The sequence below is a fragment of the Synchiropus splendidus genome, chromosome 10 (assembly GCF_027744825.2).
Source record: "Synchiropus splendidus isolate RoL2022-P1 chromosome 10, RoL_Sspl_1.0, whole genome shotgun sequence".
NCBI lineage: Eukaryota > Metazoa > Chordata > Actinopteri > Syngnathiformes > Callionymidae > Synchiropus > Synchiropus splendidus.
The window spans coordinates 14,380,098-14,398,602 of NC_071343.1; the positions used below are offsets into that span (position 1 = coordinate 14,380,098).

Consider the following 18,505-nt stretch of genomic DNA (forward strand, 5'->3'; position numbering starts at 1 on the left):
GAAATCAGAGTGCTGGGGAACCCTCATGAACTAGGGGACAATATACAAACTACATACAGAAAGGACACAGTTTAGCACCCAGCTGGAATCAAACCAGCAACCTTCTTGTTGGGAGGCTGGTCAACAAATTCATTTTGAATTAGTTTTTGAAAATGACTAAGTCATTATATTAATGCAGTTTATTTTATTTTTTTCACTTTTTACACCACATAAAAGCCCACCTCTATCAACTCTATATACATGAATAAAACTAATATATAAGCGTGAATTAAATCATGCATTTAAGAAAAACTTTGGAACTTCTTTTCTATGCTGTTTACAAACAGCACATTCACAGACTAGCACATTATTGATGTTCACCACACCAAACTAAAAACTAAAAAAGTCTAAAAAAACAGATGAATTCAAGCGCCTGTTCTCCAAGTCTAAGATTTCTTAACAAACTGGTGGCTTGATTAAATCCTAAGGAGATGAATTGGAGCTCATCTCTAGTAGGTCAGGAGAGAAAATGTCACCACCATAATGTACCGAGAGTGTGGAACAAAGCGTAGAAAAGACAGCTTCGGGGACAAACAACAACCAATAATGATCTCATTTTATTCTCCGGATAAATTCACTGGGCCACACTGGTCAGCGCATCACCACTATACTGACACGACGGCTGTTGCCGGACAACAGAGGAAGAACTCCACAATTATATAAGTTTGTTAATATAAATAGCTCTTGAAAAATCCCCTGCGCTGCTACTTACTTCTGCTAAGTGAATAAGGTTGACAGATCAGTGCTGGGTTAGTAGCCATGTTCCCGCAGAAGTACGTTGCCTTTTTGCAGTACATGAGAATCCACATATCATGGAATGCTAAATGAGGTCTGACAGATAGCCTCCAGAAACAAAGTTGGGACTTTGCAGCTACGAGGGAGAGCCTGAGTGAACAGGACATGCTATGTACACCCTGGCTAACAATCAACATATGCTTTGTTTTTCCCATGCCAACACACGGCACACATAGCCTGGAGAGAGATGGATCCTTGGAGTGGGACCGCTTGGAACGCCACGGCTACTGGCTATTTTAAAAAGATGTTGTTCTCATTTGTTTACGCTCACACAGGCAGCAATTATGCACCAGTGTCAACGGCAGCTATATCACAGGGAGGATCTGTTAAAACAGCATCGGACTCATTCGCATTATTCAGAGCTTGGTGCGAATTTCTACTACCAACTGTATTCTTTTATTGAAGGATGTTTATATTAGCAGGAGCCAACTTGGTTTGATCCACACACATGTTAAAAAGTCATTGTCATAATGATTAAAAAAATAAAGAAAAATATTATATTAATATAATTAATATAATTTTTGGGATTTTTTAAAACCTGATTTATATTGTGATTTATAATAACATATTCATGTTATGGTCTGTCTTGTTGGATTTACTATATAAGTGATTTTTTTGTTGGTGCTACTTTTGGGAATGTTTATTCGGCATCATACAGCCTAAAAAGCAACTTCACATTTGAGACGACGATGATAAAATGATTATATTGAAAAAAAAATGCATTAATAATGAAAACATTTAAATATATTTTGATCCGCAACGTTGCTGATCGAACTATGGCTTTAGTTGGACAAAACCAGTGTTTAAAAAAATATTAATACATTTAAGAAATGGATAATATCATAAATGTATAAGTAAAAATGGCCTCTCTTTTTTCCTATTTATCCATTTTTGTTTAGAAGCACTTTTAAGTAAAAAAAAAAAAAAGGTTACACTCAGGACATGTATTACCATAAATCAACAACTTAGCAACATTGTACTCTGTTATTAATCATGATAAAATCTCAATTTTCATCCTGTTCAGATGGTCATGGAAAGTTCACTAAACAAAACCATTATTACAGATTATGAACATTAATAAGCAGGTAATTCACTTATTAATAGTTTGTCACGTGTTTGTGTTAAAATAATAAATAAAAATAAATAAATAAAAAAAGACAAAACGCAACATAATTCAGAAAATATATTGCATACAAATCTGGCATGGATTTAGTTAATATAGTTTTTACCATTCCCACATTGTAATATATAATGTATTGAATTTTGTGTGACATTTTTTTTTTTAATGCTGAATGGAAATGTTTTTCCCCACCACCAACCTGCTTGGAAATGAGCAGCAAGACTAAAAGGTTGGTAAAATATCAAACATATTACCCTCATTGCACATGCAAGACAGAGACAAGTTATTCAATCACCGACGATAACTCGCAGGACACATTTAGATTTTTACAATTTGCTGTCAGATTGCAGCGACCAGAAGCTCCAGCTGTGATAAGTGCTGCCATTTTTAACAATGCACCGAGACTTGATGGTACACCGAAACGCTGGCAGCACTCCATGTGCTGTTAGAAGGAGAGACGGTTTCATAATAAAAACAACAGCCAGCATTTCGTGTTTTCAAGGCGCAAATGATTGTGGGATAGACTTCGACATGTGCTGCGTGAAGTTCCTGCTCCGGCTCTTATGGCTGTCGTCTTTCAGTGAGGGGTTTGAACTGGGCTTTGGCCGTCCATCGTCGGGTCAGACATGAGCCTCCGTGATGAAGGAGAGATTGTGGGACGATGACAGGCAGCGTGATGAGTTAAGGCAGTGCCACGGCCCCGAAACAGGAGAGAAATCAGAAAATCTCAACTCCCTTCTCAGTAATGAGCCACACCTGTACACTGCTTTAAATACCAAAGAGAAGATTTAAATGTCAGGTGCAATTAAAGCTTATGATTCAAGGCTGCACCAATCAAATCAAGACCCCCGAGTTCACGCGAGTCTGGGAGAGGAAGGGCGCAGTGCAACTCTGGACGGCTCTTCCCATATCTTGCAGGCTGATGGATCTGCCAGCCCAAAGGTGATAGTAAAGTTTACTACTCCTCTGCTGAACTTCACAACCTTCCCAGCTTTATGTCTCTGTGGGGGGAGAGGCATGTTGGAGGGACTTCACTTTTGGCATTCACGTGTCTGTTTTAAGGTCCCAATGTAGATACGTCTCAACAGGATTACGTTTTATGCTGTTCCTTATCAGTGAAGTTTTTAATCTAGTCGTAACAAACGCCGTGATAGACATAGCAATAAGACTGGAATGGGCACGATAATGCCTTTAGAAATAAAGGTATGAACTTGTAACTCTGGAGTTTAAAAAAAGTAAATAAATAAAAGACAGTTAAAGAAAAAAAACAAGTGATTCAATTACTAGATCTATTGCTGTTGGAGAAAGCTGACAAAAGTGTGTACAAAACAAAGAAACCAACAAAAACACAGTGGGTCTAAAACTAAATAAAATGGCAAAACCTTTGAGTGGAGTGAACACACATGAACTTAATAAACTCATAACTTGTTTATTTAGATTATGTTAGGGTTAATAGTCTGTAATTATGGTGTTTAATTATGACTACTCCAAATCAAGTGAGTTCTAACAAGACACAAATCAATAGTTATTACTGGCTAATATGCTTCGATTAGACATATGAATAAGTTGTTTATTGAGCGTAATTCATGTTCCCTATTCTTAAGTGTAGCCAATAAAATACATTGTAGCCATGGGGGCCAAAATTGAGTTTCAGTCTGGCAAAAATCAAAATAAAAATAGTCCATGTGCTTTTAATGGAAGCCGCAAATGACACTATTAAAAAAAAAAAAAAAAAGCAGCATGGCATCATGTGTCATGATTTCAGCAGCATGCAACTCTCAGTGTTTAAAGCTTGCTCTTGGTCCACATAAATTGAGATAGTCGGCCAGCTTCGGCCTGGATCTGGGCTTTGAGTTTGACTAAGAGAGAGGCCAGGCTTGTTCACCTACATGTCTTGAGAGTATCCTCTTGGTACTCAGCTGTACCCACTGCGTATCCACTAGGCTTAATATTACCGTTTGTATACACTCTGACCCAGTGATTTTCTCTTCCACCATTACACCAGCAGCTTCATCCACCAGGCCATGAGGAAGCTGAACTCTCTACCCACGCTGCCCCCTCTACCTGCACCTCAGTATGGACAGTGAGACGTTAGAGTCTCAAGGACTTAAGTCTTCATTCATTCATGCACATGCACACTCATACACCCCCCCCCCCGACACTTATGTTTTTGTTGTTGCTCATGTTGTGTTTGTTGTTTTTGTTATTTTATACATAGTTCAATGTCACTGCGTGGGCTGCCGAGTAATTTGCCGAGACATTTCAATCCTCTATATGCGATGCATATGGCAGAATAGACAATAAATCTACCTCTATCTTTTAGTAGTCGCGGGAAATGATGCTGAATTGATCATAAACAACACTGTCATTAATAGTCTTTTCAAGGTTCATTAAAATAAATCAATAAATTGACGTCCTTTCCAATCATTTGAGTATTAAGTGGAGCCTGAGACGGTCTGGCATGAACTACATGATACAATTGTTCCACTTTTCCCACTACTGACATGTGTAGCCTGCATTTAACTGTCGACTCGGCACTTGCATTTCCTGCAATCACGCTAATTGGTCTCCTCTGCATCTCACCTCTGAACCTCCTGCATGTTTCTACAGATAGAAAAATAAGACTCTCCAGGAAAACACAAGCTGAGATTAATGAGATTTCTCCAATACGGCCAATTGTAACAGAAAATGGTGACATTTCAGTTTGAACCTGGGTGACAACGCACAGATAACGTGGGGGGGCGAGGGGTTGGAGGGGGGGACGTGGATCCTTTACTGTTGGAGTCGTAATTCTGTGAATTAAGTCGTGGTTAAAGTCTAACGAAAAAAATCTTTGAAGCAACTTTCCCAAATGTTCCAGCAGGCTGTCGTTCAAGGCAAACGTGTCATTGCTTCCTGTGAATGAAAAATGAACACGGGAGGGTAAATAAAGCAATATGACCAGAGGGACCAGGAATTCTGCGGATAAGTGTCAGCTGCGGAGAAAAAATGAAGCATTTACCTGTTTGTAATGCGATTTCCTGATGGCTTTGTGTAGACATCGGACTCCTCCGTGAATGAGCTCGGTGCTGCCGCTGCCTGATGAGAAATCGTCTCGCCGCGCAAGGGCAGTTCTCAGATCTGACAACCAGAGCCAAGCAAAGACATTTGGATACTTATTGTCCCAAATCTTTGGAACGGATCAGACGCTCTTCACATATGCACAACTTTCCACTATAATATTCATGACGGGAACAATATTGTGAGGCCATACATATTCCATTGGTTCAAAACAACCATCAGTTTTCAACGGCTCGACAGCTTGAATCACCAAAAGGAATGGCGTGTTTCAAAAAGTGTCTTCCGCATACTTTTGATTCAGTGGGTGTCACATGACTTGCATATGTTTACCACTGACATATGAGCCACTTCTCAAAGTTTAGAGCATGTTTGTTGGCACTGCAGATGGAGATGATGCTTGGATGGGATCATGGGGTCAGTGAAGAGGTTTGATCAGGTAAGTGACCGAACAGCGTCACACGATTGTGTTTGCGCCAAGCCACTTCGACTCTGGTTCTACAGGAATGTTTCCAAATCTCTTCGTAGGTGATGTAACCATTGGAGTGTTCAGGAAAGGCCATTGGAATTCAATGCACTGTTTATGTTACAATTGACCCACTGTGTGAGGTGGTGAACTACCACTATGTTCTGAGGGACGTGCAAGGATCCACTCCAAGGGTAGTAGAAAAACGGGTATGAGCAGAGAAGCCATACTGAGTGTGATCCGCAGTCAAGATTCAATAAAGATCGGTGAAGTGGGATGGTAACCATGAGCGCACGCCCAGCATATATACTACAATGATCATAGACTCATTGACTCTAACCCAGGGACCCAATAGAAACATAAGGCAAGAGTTGAGACTGAGCAATGGTTGGGTCCTTGGTGGAAAACCTTTGTGCCGATTTCCTCATGACCGATGACCCCAGTAAAGGGATGGGACAGGTGCTTTCAAGTCTCTCCTCCCCCTCGACAGAGTATCAAAAATCACACTTCTGTTCTACAATGACAGGTCGAGAAGTGTCGCCGTCCCTCTTGAAGAGGACCTTTGAGCGCGTTGCCTGACTGCACAATGTATGCAACACTATTCAAGAGGGAAATCTGCCGAGGCTGGTTCAGAGGACGGGATTTCATGTAAAGCACTGATGACTAAATCAGCTGCAAGTGCAATACAAGCGTTTAACTTTGTCTTTTGGGAGTTGGGATGAAAGAGTTGTAGAGCCTCAACAGCAGTTGTGTTGAACGCTGTACTGACTTGAGACTTAAGGGGGATTTTAATGACAAGTAGGGCTCCAACTGCTGCACGTCACCCACCCAATGAACATGTTCCATAATGCATTCGATCTCATTCAATAAAACTCACCCGCTGGATTCTGTCTTTGTCTCACATTTGATTCTGAGCTTGATCTATAATGCATAATGGCTTTTAAAAATAGTATGAAAGTTGAAATAAAGGAAATAAATACAGTGTTCAATCATAAATAACTGTGAATGCACAGAAAATGTTGGCTCGTTGTGTTTTATTTAATGTGAACGACATTCCATTGAAAGATTCTCGATGTGTCTTGTACATTTCAAAATCTACTTTCAATTCTGATGTATTTGAAGGGACAAGAAATACTCCTATAATAGTCAACGGAAAAGACGAATACTGAAGCAAAATACTGAAACGAGAAAGTTATGTTTTAGTTGCACTATAGTGAACAAAAGACAATGCACAAGACAAAAATGTCAGGGACAACAACAATGTCAGTTTAACTCTACTTGCCAACTTAATAATGAGGAAAAGTAGTAATAGGGGTTTACAGTATTTCAACGCCACATCAAACACACATACAACTCATTCAGCTCTACTTAATCTGAGCGGTCAAATAGGCACAGGGAGACAAACAGTCCTTAAAACTTGGACTGAGGACTTATTTCTGTTGCGGAATGCAGTCAATTTTGAAACCAAAACAACCAATCTGGTTATATAAAACACAATAATCCATAAGATGTATCAACTGAAAATGCTCTTTCAATCTCTAACACTGTGTTGACTCAATATTCACCCTCACAACGTGACCATAGAATCGACCCCGACTCTGCCAGTGGGAGTTCATCCATGAAGAACCTCCTTTACCTGTTCAGCTTCCTCTGTGTGCGCTATTTAGGCTCATAACATCCAAGCAAAGGAAACCAGTCATCCATTTCATTGTCATGACTCCGGGGGACAGTACACATTAATAAATGCGTTTCATTATTATGCATATGTCTCTGTATTCCTGGTGATGGATTTCTGGTGAAAGGATGCCATGCATTTTATGTGACAAAGCTGTCAGACACCATCAAGCAATAAACAGCAATACATCACCTGCTTATTCATATTCCACTCCCAATAACATATCAAAATGTTGTCTTAGTAGATTAATCACTAAATCTGCATGTGGCGTACAGACGGCTGCGCTCAGACAGGCCGAGAGGAACATCGCCTATCACTAGACTTGTAGTTGGTTCAGACGATAATGGAGAGGATTAACTTAAATAAGCAAAAAACAAGACAGATGACAGCCGTTCTTCAGTTTGCTGTCATTACTTATGAAGGTATTTGGCAGCAGGACGCTGAAGTGACTCATGTTTGAACACTGGTTTTCATGACAACACTGATGGATCACCCACCGCAGACTGGCTAAGTACAAAACCAAAAAATAAGCATTTTCCCTGCACCCGGAAACTTGACAAAACTCTACAACTTCACATCAATGCTCGTTCTTTCCACCACTCTATGTAACAAATGGAATTCACAGCCGGATGTTTGAGTTTCTACGGTGAAGACAAAGAAAACAAGTTACGTCCAAAGCCTAAAAGTAATTCAAGGAAGTGTAATATACTTTTTATTAGACACGACACAACTCCACCCTCGTGGGCCATTAAATTCAATGTGACAATGCTTTTCATGACAAAATAGTGATAATACTGCTGCCACTACAAGGCCGCACCATGTCGACGCAGAGGTGTGTGTTTTCTTGGAGTCATTCGTTGTCAGTGGGGCTGTGTGTTACATAGTAATGTCCTGTGGGAATGCAGTATGGGAGGCAGAGCAGCTAAGAGATCTAAGACCCAAATTAGGCAGCACCCCCACAACTCATAGTGCAGTTTGAATAATGTACTGCAGCAGTGGAAGCTCTTATATCAGATGACGAATCAAATTTATACTCCTGGTTACACATGATCAGGGATATTATTCATCCAGATTGAGGTACACTGTGTTTTGGACCGCTGTGTGATTGTGTTGGACAGCTGGGCTTTTTGCGATCACTTAGCTAGTGTTGGAGTGGAGACCACCAGAGCCAAGATCACGTTGAGATTGAGATCACAGCACACGTAGACCAAGTCCCAGACCAAGCTTGAGAGGGGCCATGACAGAGTTGAGACCATGACTGATGGGGTGGGGTGGTCAAGATCGAGAGCAAGACTGATGGGGTCCCTTCATTGGTCTCGGTCCTCAAGGTCTTGGCCTCACAATGCTTCACAAAGGCCTCGGTCTAGGTGGTCTTGACTACAAAAACTAAAAATACTATCTGGTCATACCACACACTTGCATTGCCAACAAACAAACATCAATGACTTGGAGCTGGAAGTCAAGTCATACTTGTAGACAAACTTAAGACAAACTCTGACATGGCACAGTGTAAACTTTTCTGGTAGAAACAGGAAGTAAGAAACAATGGCACATCAGTGAGGAGCTCAGTTATGTGCCACACTGACCCAATGACCAGCGATTTAAGAAGGATGATCTTTATCAGTACGGCCAAGGAGTGTATATGTCTGTCAGCAATCGTCAAGCAAAATAACTCAAAGGAACGTTCAGGAAATGCTGATAATAGGACAAGAATAGGACTTGTTTCTGTCGTGGAATGACGTCAATCTGGTTATATTAGATGCCATAATCCATAAACTGCATCAGTTGAAAATGTTCAATATCTTACAAGATGTTAGATATTGCGGCTCAAACTCAACAAATGTCTCAAATTGCTCATTTTTTACAGGGTTCTGCGAGTCATTTCCGTGACGCTACGTTCCATTGAGATTGTATGACTTTGCCTACTAATGATCTTTCAAATGCTAAAGCGGCATGTCATTATTAAGCTAAAATAAATGCAGGATGCTTGCATTGCTGTGAAAAACTCAACATGAGTAGAAATGAACTGCTTGACTGGCGTCTGTGCGCTTGTCTAGTTTGTAAATATGTAGTTCAAATAACAAGAGGGAACATCCTAGCTACTACTGCGTCCTCAGATTTATCCCGGTTGGTGACCAAGCTGTAAATAAAGGAGAAGAAGACGCAGATATAAGTATTTCATTCACACGTATAATAGACTTTGTGCGACCGCTAATCTCCATATTGGATTGAAGGATTTCTCAACAAGGACTTTTGATCCATTCACTGTAACTGACTTTGTTGTGGTCAACTGCCCAACAATCTGGGCTTGTGTTCTTGCAGCGAGTCTTTCTCCTTCCACCACGGAGTGCGACCAAGCCCAAATAAAGACGTGTGGGATGAAAATCCTGCCATTCAGCTGCTTATAGAGAAAATCATCAAGGCTTAGGCAAAGCTTTATCCAATTCCCTCATCAGCCACTCGAGACGCTTTGGTGTGGCCGAAACCAAGAGGCAGTGTTTTCCACAACAAGATAATCTGCCCCAGATTTATTTAGCTTGAAATCAAATTGGTTAGTTTAAGAAGGCGGACTTAATATTCGAAAAAAAAACAAACATTGGATTTCGCTTAAAAAATGTGACACCAAGACAGTAATTTTTGTCTTTTTTTTTAGGAGAAAAATAATAAAGCTTTCATCTCTGATACTATAAAAATACTCTTCCTGCCAGTGTTTCCCTCCAAACAACACTTCAAGGTATTTCAAGGTGCATCTTTGTCTGCTTGATACCAACAGCTAAAAGTGGATGAGCTTGTATCATGCTAAGTTTCTCCTTCACTTTTTAATAATTTGGGAACATTTGAACCTTCCAGAAACGGTGTTTTTGTTGTTAATCAAAGACGCCGACAAGGAAGCTACGCTTCGTCTGATTTCCACTTTGGTACGATCCAGTCAACAATTGATTGTGTTCCTGGGGACACCTGCAGCTTCGGAATACATTTCCACTTTTGGGAGTGGTGGAAGAAACATCAGGCAGAGGAAATATTGCCCCACCACATGAATATGCAGGGGCTTGATACCAGCAGTGTCATTACTAATGTTGCTGCCAATTACAGAGCATGTCATGACACTGTGATTCATGAATATTCATCATTGACTGATATAGACAGCAGCCGTGCGCACCAGCCTCCAATCCCATTTGACTCTCTCATTGTGAATGGGGAGCAGGTACCTCCATCATGCCATGGTGGCGCCTTCCAGCTGCAGGACAAGCTGCTCCAGAAGGCATTGCTAGTTAACAGTGTGTTATATAAAGGTGTATAAAAGTGATGAAGTGCGGGCTGCTTCTAAAGAGCATGCATTAAAGCATATTAAGTAGACATTTAAGCTTGTAGAGAGCCAGTCCAGGGATGGAAGACACCCGGCGAGGCAGATGCCTGCAGGGTCGGTCTGTTCAATGGCGAGAAACTTAGCTACCTAGCAGTGATTGGAAATGAAATGAGGTTTGGAGGACCTGTCCGCTCACACGCGGTATAATAGAAGAAAGGGACGTTCATTCAGTCAATCCATCCTATGAGCTCATCTTCTTCCAATATTCAACATTAAACAGATGTCGACATCAATTAAATGATGGTAATTCAAAACATCTCATGACTGAGCCAATTTCACTGCAGCTATAGCTCGAACCAACACTTACAATAATCGTGCCTGTATGAGCAAAGGCGACCATTCGAGACTCAGAGTAGACAGATTCAGGGATTTGGGGACAGGGTGATGACATCTACACTCTGGTGTAGGAACAAAAAAGGGTCCCACATTCAGAGATGTTGTGAAATTTTTTAGTGTTTAGTGGAATTAGTGGACAGAGTTTGCGAAGCAATAGAATGCAATTCAATAGATGTGCTTGTACTACCCCACACACCTAGTTATAAATGATAAATAATCATAAATACAGCCTTTTATAAATGTTGTAGATGCATCAGAAAAAGTATTGAAGAAAAAATATATAAATAAATAAATAAAGTAAAGTTTTCATTTTGTATAGATTCCCAAATTAGGAGAACAAATGAAAAGGTTCAACTGAAATATACATTTTCTTTGGTTCAGTTTTTGTAGTATATTTTTTTCCAATATAATCGGAGCGAAAGCTCTACACGTGTTATGCAAGAAATATACTCATATTTGTTCTTTTTATGGACAAACATCCTGCCCAAACCTATGAGCCGTTGCACCTGGTATTTAACCCTCAGTTCAGCACGAATGTGTTCCCACTCTACATCATTTTTCTGTTTATATCTTCATGCTAATTCACATATTTTCCATCTTTCCAGGCTTTGATGTTTCTATATTGCAAGATATAGTTGTAAGGATAATATTAAGCATGAAAAGGATTCATTACTTTTCTAGACAAAATTAAAAAAAAAAAAAAGATATATATATAGTTTAAAATGTTAGGTTTCACACAACAATGTCACCACAACCTAAACATGAACTATTAAGATGAGATATCGTCACAAGTCGGAAAGATCATCTTCTAACTTCAAAATAGCCATATACCTACATGAATATTGTCTCTGACGATGAGTGAAGCAAGTTCCCTCACTGGCAAAGGTCAAATTAGGACATGGTTTAAAAACAGCTCAGGGTTGAAACTGGTCATTTGTTGTTGATGAGCAAATCGTGGTGTAAACCTCTCTGGAAGTGAGCGGTGGTTTTACTGTCTTTGGGTTAATTAGAAGGTTAACTGAGAGCAGCTGAGGTGGTGTGGGCAGTGAGCAATAGTGCCCTCTAGAGGTGAGTGTAATACAGCTTTCCTCCCCTGGCTCCATCTGCCTCTGCACCCTCCCCCCTCCAAAACAACACTCAGCCAGCGAGCTCTCTCCTGTATTTCCCATCCCGTACTTTCTGCAGGCAAGCCTGTGTTGAAAGAGTCATTTCACACTCCAAACCTCGGTGCTGAATTATTGCCCAGACCAATAAAAGTTTAGGGACAACTTAACTGGGAGCAAGGTGTCACAGCCAGATTACGCCGACATCAGCAGCTCCGTCGGCGCAGAACAATGAGGCTAGAAAAGATTATGAAGGCGACTGCGTCAACTTCTGCGTCACTCTGCATCCTGGCTCTACTATCACGTTTCCCTCTCCAGGGTCCACGTCAGCCCCCACCGCTGCCACTGGCCACAGGCCGGCTAATTACCAAACACACGCATTCAATAGGCAGCCCCCCCCCCGGCTCCCCACCCCTGCTGAAGTCTAAATCTGGCACACAATTGTAATCCAGCATTCCTGTCAGATGATAGCTAAGAACAATATTGACCCTTTCTTTTCTTCACTGAGTCCTTTCTAATATGCCACAAGTCTGGACACACAAATGGCTTGTGTATTTACCCTCTATAATCCCAAAATACATCCATGCGCTTTGCATTAAACTACTACAACTGGGTGGAAGAGTCAGTGGAACAGGTTACATTCAGAGCAGGGGCGCACAGAGGGGGTGGGGGGTGATGGCCACCACAGAAATGAAGCCCTGCCAGCTTCAGCAGCGTTCAACATCATTTAAAAAAATTAATTAATTAATTAAATAACCTCACAGCCATCGTGTTATATGAAAAATGAAACCATGTGTCTTGCAAACTACAACATCATAACTAACCAGTGGTGGCGCTCTTCAGCTCATTTCCAGCCAAATGGCTCATTGAATGAACAGGATGAGGAGGAGGAGGGTAACCAAAAGAAACCAATTCTAAGTGTAAGCGAATATAGTCAAGAGTTTCACACTGTTTCAAATGAACTTAACTATTGTTTTTATTATTTGAAGGATCTTTATGGATCTTTTCAGGAGGTTTCAGCTACAGAGGTAGCTCTGTGTGGACGGGTATTTATTATTCTTTAATAAAGGTTATGGAACTGTTTGCTTACGCTGAGCTTTCGGATTCAGTAGTTCAAAACATTGCAGTTGAACAGTAGTAAGCAACACCACTCAGTGGCACAACTTGTGACACTTGAACACCATCACAAATGTAATGTTAGTTTTTATGTTTCATTTTCCGGTCGATTTTGCTGAAGAGCCATAACAGGTTGCATGAAATCCAATCAGGAGTGCGAATGGCCCCTGGACCTGACCCCTGCATGACTTGGAGCACACTTGTGTCATATGAAAAACAGTCATGCTGTTCACCATTGGAGGCGTTCCTCAAGCTCACTGTCTGCTTTGGTTGAGAAATATATGTTATTAATTATGTTATTTTTGGGATGATAAAAAGCAATGTGGTCTGATTTTATGTTTGTGAATAATGAATATTAAAGTAAGTATTTTGATCTCTCAATGAGGTGGACTTCATCTGGATTGAGAGCAAACCACTTTACTCATTTGACTCCACTTAAACACATGACAAATGCAACGCTTCCCTCTATTCGTGATAAACTAGGAGATTTTTTTTTAATGATTGACAAGTTCATATAATTACGGCGCATTCTGAGCGAGATGCACCCTGAACACACATCTGCGCTGATGTGCGTGCGGGCAGAAACATACATCACAGAGCAAAACAGCAGCGATATGGGTCGCCCTCCGATTGGTCCGCGCATGTGTCGACGCGGATGACGTGGCGCTGTGAAACACGTGGGCCGCCAGATCCAGAGCTCACATAAACAAAGCCACATTGGTGTGAGTGGGTTAGTCGAGACTGCTGTGCTGTCAGCGCGCGGAGTCACGGGCTTCTCCACTCTGGCTTTGGTTGCTGCTCCACCGACGCGCGTGATTTGGAGCTTTTTCCTGAATTGATGATCCACATCTGCGTGATTATTGCATGGATTGCGAGCCGCCAAGAGCCTGATGTGACAGAGGTGAGTTTTGCGTCCGATAATTCAGATTGTCATTGAAAGATTGAGCGTAAATTGAAACAGGAACACGAGAAAGTGGAGACAAAACTGCTGCTTAGAAGAGAACAGAAAGCTGCTCTCTTATTATTTAAAAACGTGTCTTTCATTTCATCTTTTTTAAAATCTTTATATTGTAATTTCCTCGCGCCAGTCTGCCATAATCACTAATACAAGTATTTAAACTGTGCGGTAAATGGCCAGGACGACAAAACAACAGTTTATTTTTCACATTTTAAAACAATGATCACGAGTCTGTTGCCCACTGAGCCATCAATCTGTGCAAGCGTAAGTATTTTGCAATAACCAACTCCATTACGAACTTTTACAAACCTACATTAATTCAGTATAAAACAATTCGCTTTAAAAAAACAAACAAACAAGAAAGTATTTATTGCCTAATTCTGAACTATGATAGTAAATTCTCCATCAGCGAAAAGTCACATCTATAACAATAAAACGCGCGGATTGATTCAAGTGTATTCGAGTTTTCGATTCTATTATCTGACACCATGTTAGTTTTTAAACGAACGGGAAATATGAAGTTTTGGGTCTCGTTAAAGTAAAATGTTGTGATTATTAGGGGAAGATCCAGACGAGCATCCGAGCGCCCACGGAGAACTCATTTCAAGCGTCGCACCAACTCTGTTAGAAGACTTGAGGTAACGAGAATAAAGCGATTTGTCGGGGATGAAGATGCTGATGTTGTGCCCTCGGTCCCGCAGCCATGCCCTGCGTCCAGGCTCAGTATGGATCATCACCTCAAGGAGCGAGTCCTGCTTCCCAGAGTTACAGCTACCACTCAGGAGAGTACAGCTGCGACTTCCTCACGCCCGAGTTTGTAAAGTTTAGCATGGACTTGACCAACACTGAGATCTCGGCCACCACATCTCTGCCCAGCTTCAGCACCTTCATGGACAACTACAACACCAGCTACGACGTCAAGCCCCCCTGCCTCTACCAGGTGCCCCACTCGGGAGACCAGTCCTCCATCAAAGTGGAGGAGATGCACAGCTACCACCAGCAGAGTCACCTGCCTCCACAGACGGAGGAGATGATGGTGCACTCCGGGTACTTCAAACCATCCTCTCCGCACGCTCCCAGCACTCCCAACTTCCAAGTGCAGCCCAATCACATGTGGGAGGACCCCGGCTCTCTGCACAGTTTCCACCAGAACTATGTCACCTCTCATATGATGGATCAGCGCAAGAACCCGGTGTCGAGACTCTCCTTGTTCTCCTTCAAGCAGTCTCCTCCGGGAACCCCGGTGTCAAGCTGTCAGATGCGCTTCGACGGGCCGCTGCACGTCTCGATGACGCACGACAACCCGCACCGCGGCCTGGACGGTCAGAGCTTCGCTGTGCCCAGCGCCATCAGGAAACAGGCGGGTCTGACCTTTCCGCACTCCCTGCAGCTCGGACACCAGTTGGTGGACAGTCAGGTTCCGTCGCCCCCTTCTCGCGGATCCCCGTCCAACGAGGGTCTGTGTGCGGTGTGTGGGGACAACGCAGCGTGTCAGCATTACGGAGTGAGAACCTGCGAGGGCTGCAAGGGATTTTTCAAGGTGGGTTTCTGCGTTTTTGCGCGGCTGATAAATGTTGGGGAGAACTTGCCTCCAAGCAGCGCGTGCGTTTTACGCGCAGAAGAGCAATATTAAATTGTCATTTTGCTTGGACAAGGAGAAACAAAACACCTCATAACTTTCTTAGAAAGTCGAGTGGTGTGTGTGATCAGATATTGTTGAAGCAAAATAGGTCCGAACGACCTTCAGTTTGCGTAAATGAAAATAAATGTTTCGACGCGACAGTGCGAGCACTTCTGAACTTCACGCGCGTTACAATAAAACTTATGTTCGTCCTCTTTTCAGATCAAATGATTGTAATGTGTTGAGTGGGGTGACTGAAAACTTTAAAACATGGATTCGAAAGACGAAGGCCCCGCAGGTGAACCCTTTTCTCGTCTTGTTTCTTTCCAGCGCACCGTCCAGAAAAACGCAAAATACGTGTGTTTAGCAAACAAAAACTGTCCGGTCGACAAACGCAGGAGAAACCGCTGCCAGTTCTGTCGTTTCCAAAAGTGCCTAGTGGTCGGCATGGTGAGAGAAGGTATGTTCAGGCCAGGTATTTATTATTTTTAAACTTCACTATGCCCCTTTAAACCGACGCGCACGGATTTGTGGCTGATGTTGTAACCCTGTGATTTGCAGTTGTGCGAACGGATAATTTAAAAGGTCGAAGAGGACGTCTGCCATCCAAACCCAAAAGCCCCCAGGAGCCTTCACCTCCGTCGCCACCCGTGAGCCTCATAAGCGCGCTAGTTCGGGCCCATGTGGACTCCAACCCCTCCATGTCAGCGTTGGACTACTCCAGAGTGAGTGCCTTTAAATCTATCACTTTTCCCAGAGAGCGACTGTGAGGCTGAGAAGTTCCGTGGCCTTTCTCGGACAGTTAATGTGGCACATTGCCCAACTACAGCCCATTGAAATGTGGAACTTAATAAAAGAAAGACATTAATTTAATAGTAGAAGAAGAGGCGCTCTTACTCTCTTTGCAATTTCACGGATTATATATTTTAAAGGAGCTCATTAAGTCTGCGTTTAAATTAAATTCCAGTTCCAAGCGAACCCTGACTACCAAATGGCCGGAGACAACACTCAGCACATCCAGCAGTTCTACGACCTGCTGACCGGCTCCATGGAGATCATCCGAGGGTGGGCCGAGAAGATCCCCAGCTTCTCCGATCTTCCCAAGCAGGACCAAGATCTTTTATTCGAGTCGGCTTTTCTGGAGTTGTTCGTGCTGCGTCTTGCGTACAGGTGAGAGCTTTGTTTTTCTTACAAGTCTGCGCAGCATCTTCACATCCTGCGTGCGATTGGCAGGTCCAACCCGGTGGAAGGGAAGCTCATTTTCTGCAATGGAGTGGTGCTGCACCGGCTACAGTGCGTGCGTGGATTTGGAGAGTGGGTGGACGCCATCGTGGAGTTTTCGTCGAACTTGCAGAGCATGAACATTGACATTTCAGCGTTCTCCTGCATCGCGGCGCTGGCCATGGTCACAGGTGCGTTTGCGTTAAACCCGATTTAACCCGGGATTATATTGAAGAAAAAAAAAATCTGACGCAGTCCTTGGTTTTCAGAACGGCACGGGCTGAAGGAACCGAAGCGAGTCGAGGATCTGCAGAACAAGATCGTCAACTGCCTGAAAGATCAAGTGACTTTCAACGGCGGAGGCTTGAATCGGCCCAACTACTTGTCAAAACTTTTGGGGAAGCTCCCAGAACTGCGCACGCTCTGTACACAAGGTCTGCAGCGCATCTTTTACCTAAAACTAGAAGATCTTGTCCCACCTCCTGCGATCATTGACAAACTCTTCCTCGACACACTCCCTTTCTGAGTGGCACGAACTCTTAAAAGAAAAAAAGAGAGACTCGTTTAAGTAACCCCATTTTAAACTTCTGAATACTCTAATAATATCGAACAAGAGCAAGGAAAAAAAATACGTGGATGAGATATTGAATGCTGTTTATTTATCGTTGCCAAACAACGTCATCCATTTAATCTTGTAATTACTGATTAAGATGTAATATACTACACGCACACAAACCCACACGAACACGCACACACGCGCTCGCGTTGTACATCAGATTACTGCATCGGTTTGTACAAACTTTGTTATAATGAAATTATTTAATTTTGACTTCGTGCCTATGTGTTTCTGACAGGACCCCTCCCCAAAACTATCCAGAAAAGAAAACGCATGTTTTACCCCTCTCTCCCGTCTTTTTTTTTGTTTCTTTTTATAGGCACTTGCTGAGGTGATGTCTATATAAACTATATACCGGACACTATGTAGTCTGCTAGATTTGATACGAGTTCGTAGTTGGCACACCCTTTTGACGCATATGTGGATTAATACTATCTCATCTGTATAGAGAAATGAGGGACCCATGGTGTTTGTAAAACTGTCAGACATTCCTTGTTTGTATGTGCTGTAAGTATTGTTGCTGTTGAATATAAACGTTTCTATATATTTATTATTTATATCGCCAACACGAAGCATGGTGCAATTTAAAAATCAAAACCATCCCAGTTTCCTGCTGAGCACGTTTGTCTACGTTTCATGTGTTATAGAGGTAGATTTGACTTCAACTAATATGAGAGCGTGAGCGAATGAATTGGCGTGTGTGTGCGCGCGCGAGAGAGAGCGAGTAGGCCGAGACATGTTTGACATCATGGTGTACTGCTGTGACGCATTTTGATGCCCAATTCCAAAACTTTAGAGATAAAGAACTATTTAATGTTTACAAATAAAACTTTTAAATGAAGTTTCGTTGAGAAATATGTTTCTCTCGATTTAACACGCAACTAAAATACGATAGCGCCTGGATCGATCATAACGTTTTCGTTTTCTTTCACCTGGAGGCCTCCTGGCGCACGGATAAACTCCCGGCCTACCGAAGTCAACATCACTCTGCATTTTCATTTAAAAAATGCATTTA

General features: G+C 42.2%; 1 protein-coding gene across 2 annotated transcripts; it reads left to right on the plus strand.

The window, feature by feature from the left end:
• Window positions 1-13,800: 13,800 nt before the first annotated feature.
• Window positions 13,801-17,771, plus strand: nr4a2a (nuclear receptor subfamily 4, group A, member 2a). Of its 2 annotated transcripts, none has more exons than XM_053877092.1 (8): window positions 13,801-13,975; window positions 14,592-14,670; window positions 14,734-15,572; window positions 15,984-16,128; window positions 16,215-16,378; window positions 16,621-16,823; window positions 16,887-17,065; window positions 17,144-17,771. In XM_053877092.1, the coding sequence occupies exons 3-8, from the start codon at window positions 14,736-14,738 to the stop codon at window positions 17,398-17,400; spliced, it is 1,785 nt and encodes a 594-aa protein (XP_053733067.1). In that variant the 5' UTR covers window positions 13,801-13,975; window positions 14,592-14,670; window positions 14,734-14,735; the 3' UTR covers window positions 17,401-17,771. The 2 variants fall into 2 exon arrangements, with proteins under 2 accessions (XP_053733067.1, XP_053733069.1); XM_053877094.1 differs by having other exon boundaries at window positions 15,984-16,113.
• The last annotated feature ends 734 nt before the right edge of the window (window positions 17,772-18,505 follow it).

Bases quoted from the DNA above. Each gene is read 5' to 3' on its own strand.
- nr4a2a (XM_053877092.1), top strand. From the start codon at position 14,736: ATGCCCTGCGTCCAGGCTCAGTATGGATCATCACCTCAAGGAGCGAGT. The intron at 15,573-15,983 runs GTGGGTTTCTGC...GTTTCTTTCCAG, and splicing joins GCTGCAAGGGATTTTTCAAG to CGCACCGTCCAGAAAAACGC. The intron at 16,129-16,214 runs GTATTTATTATT...TGTGATTTGCAG, and splicing joins AGAAGGTATGTTCAGGCCAG to TTGTGCGAACGGATAATTTA.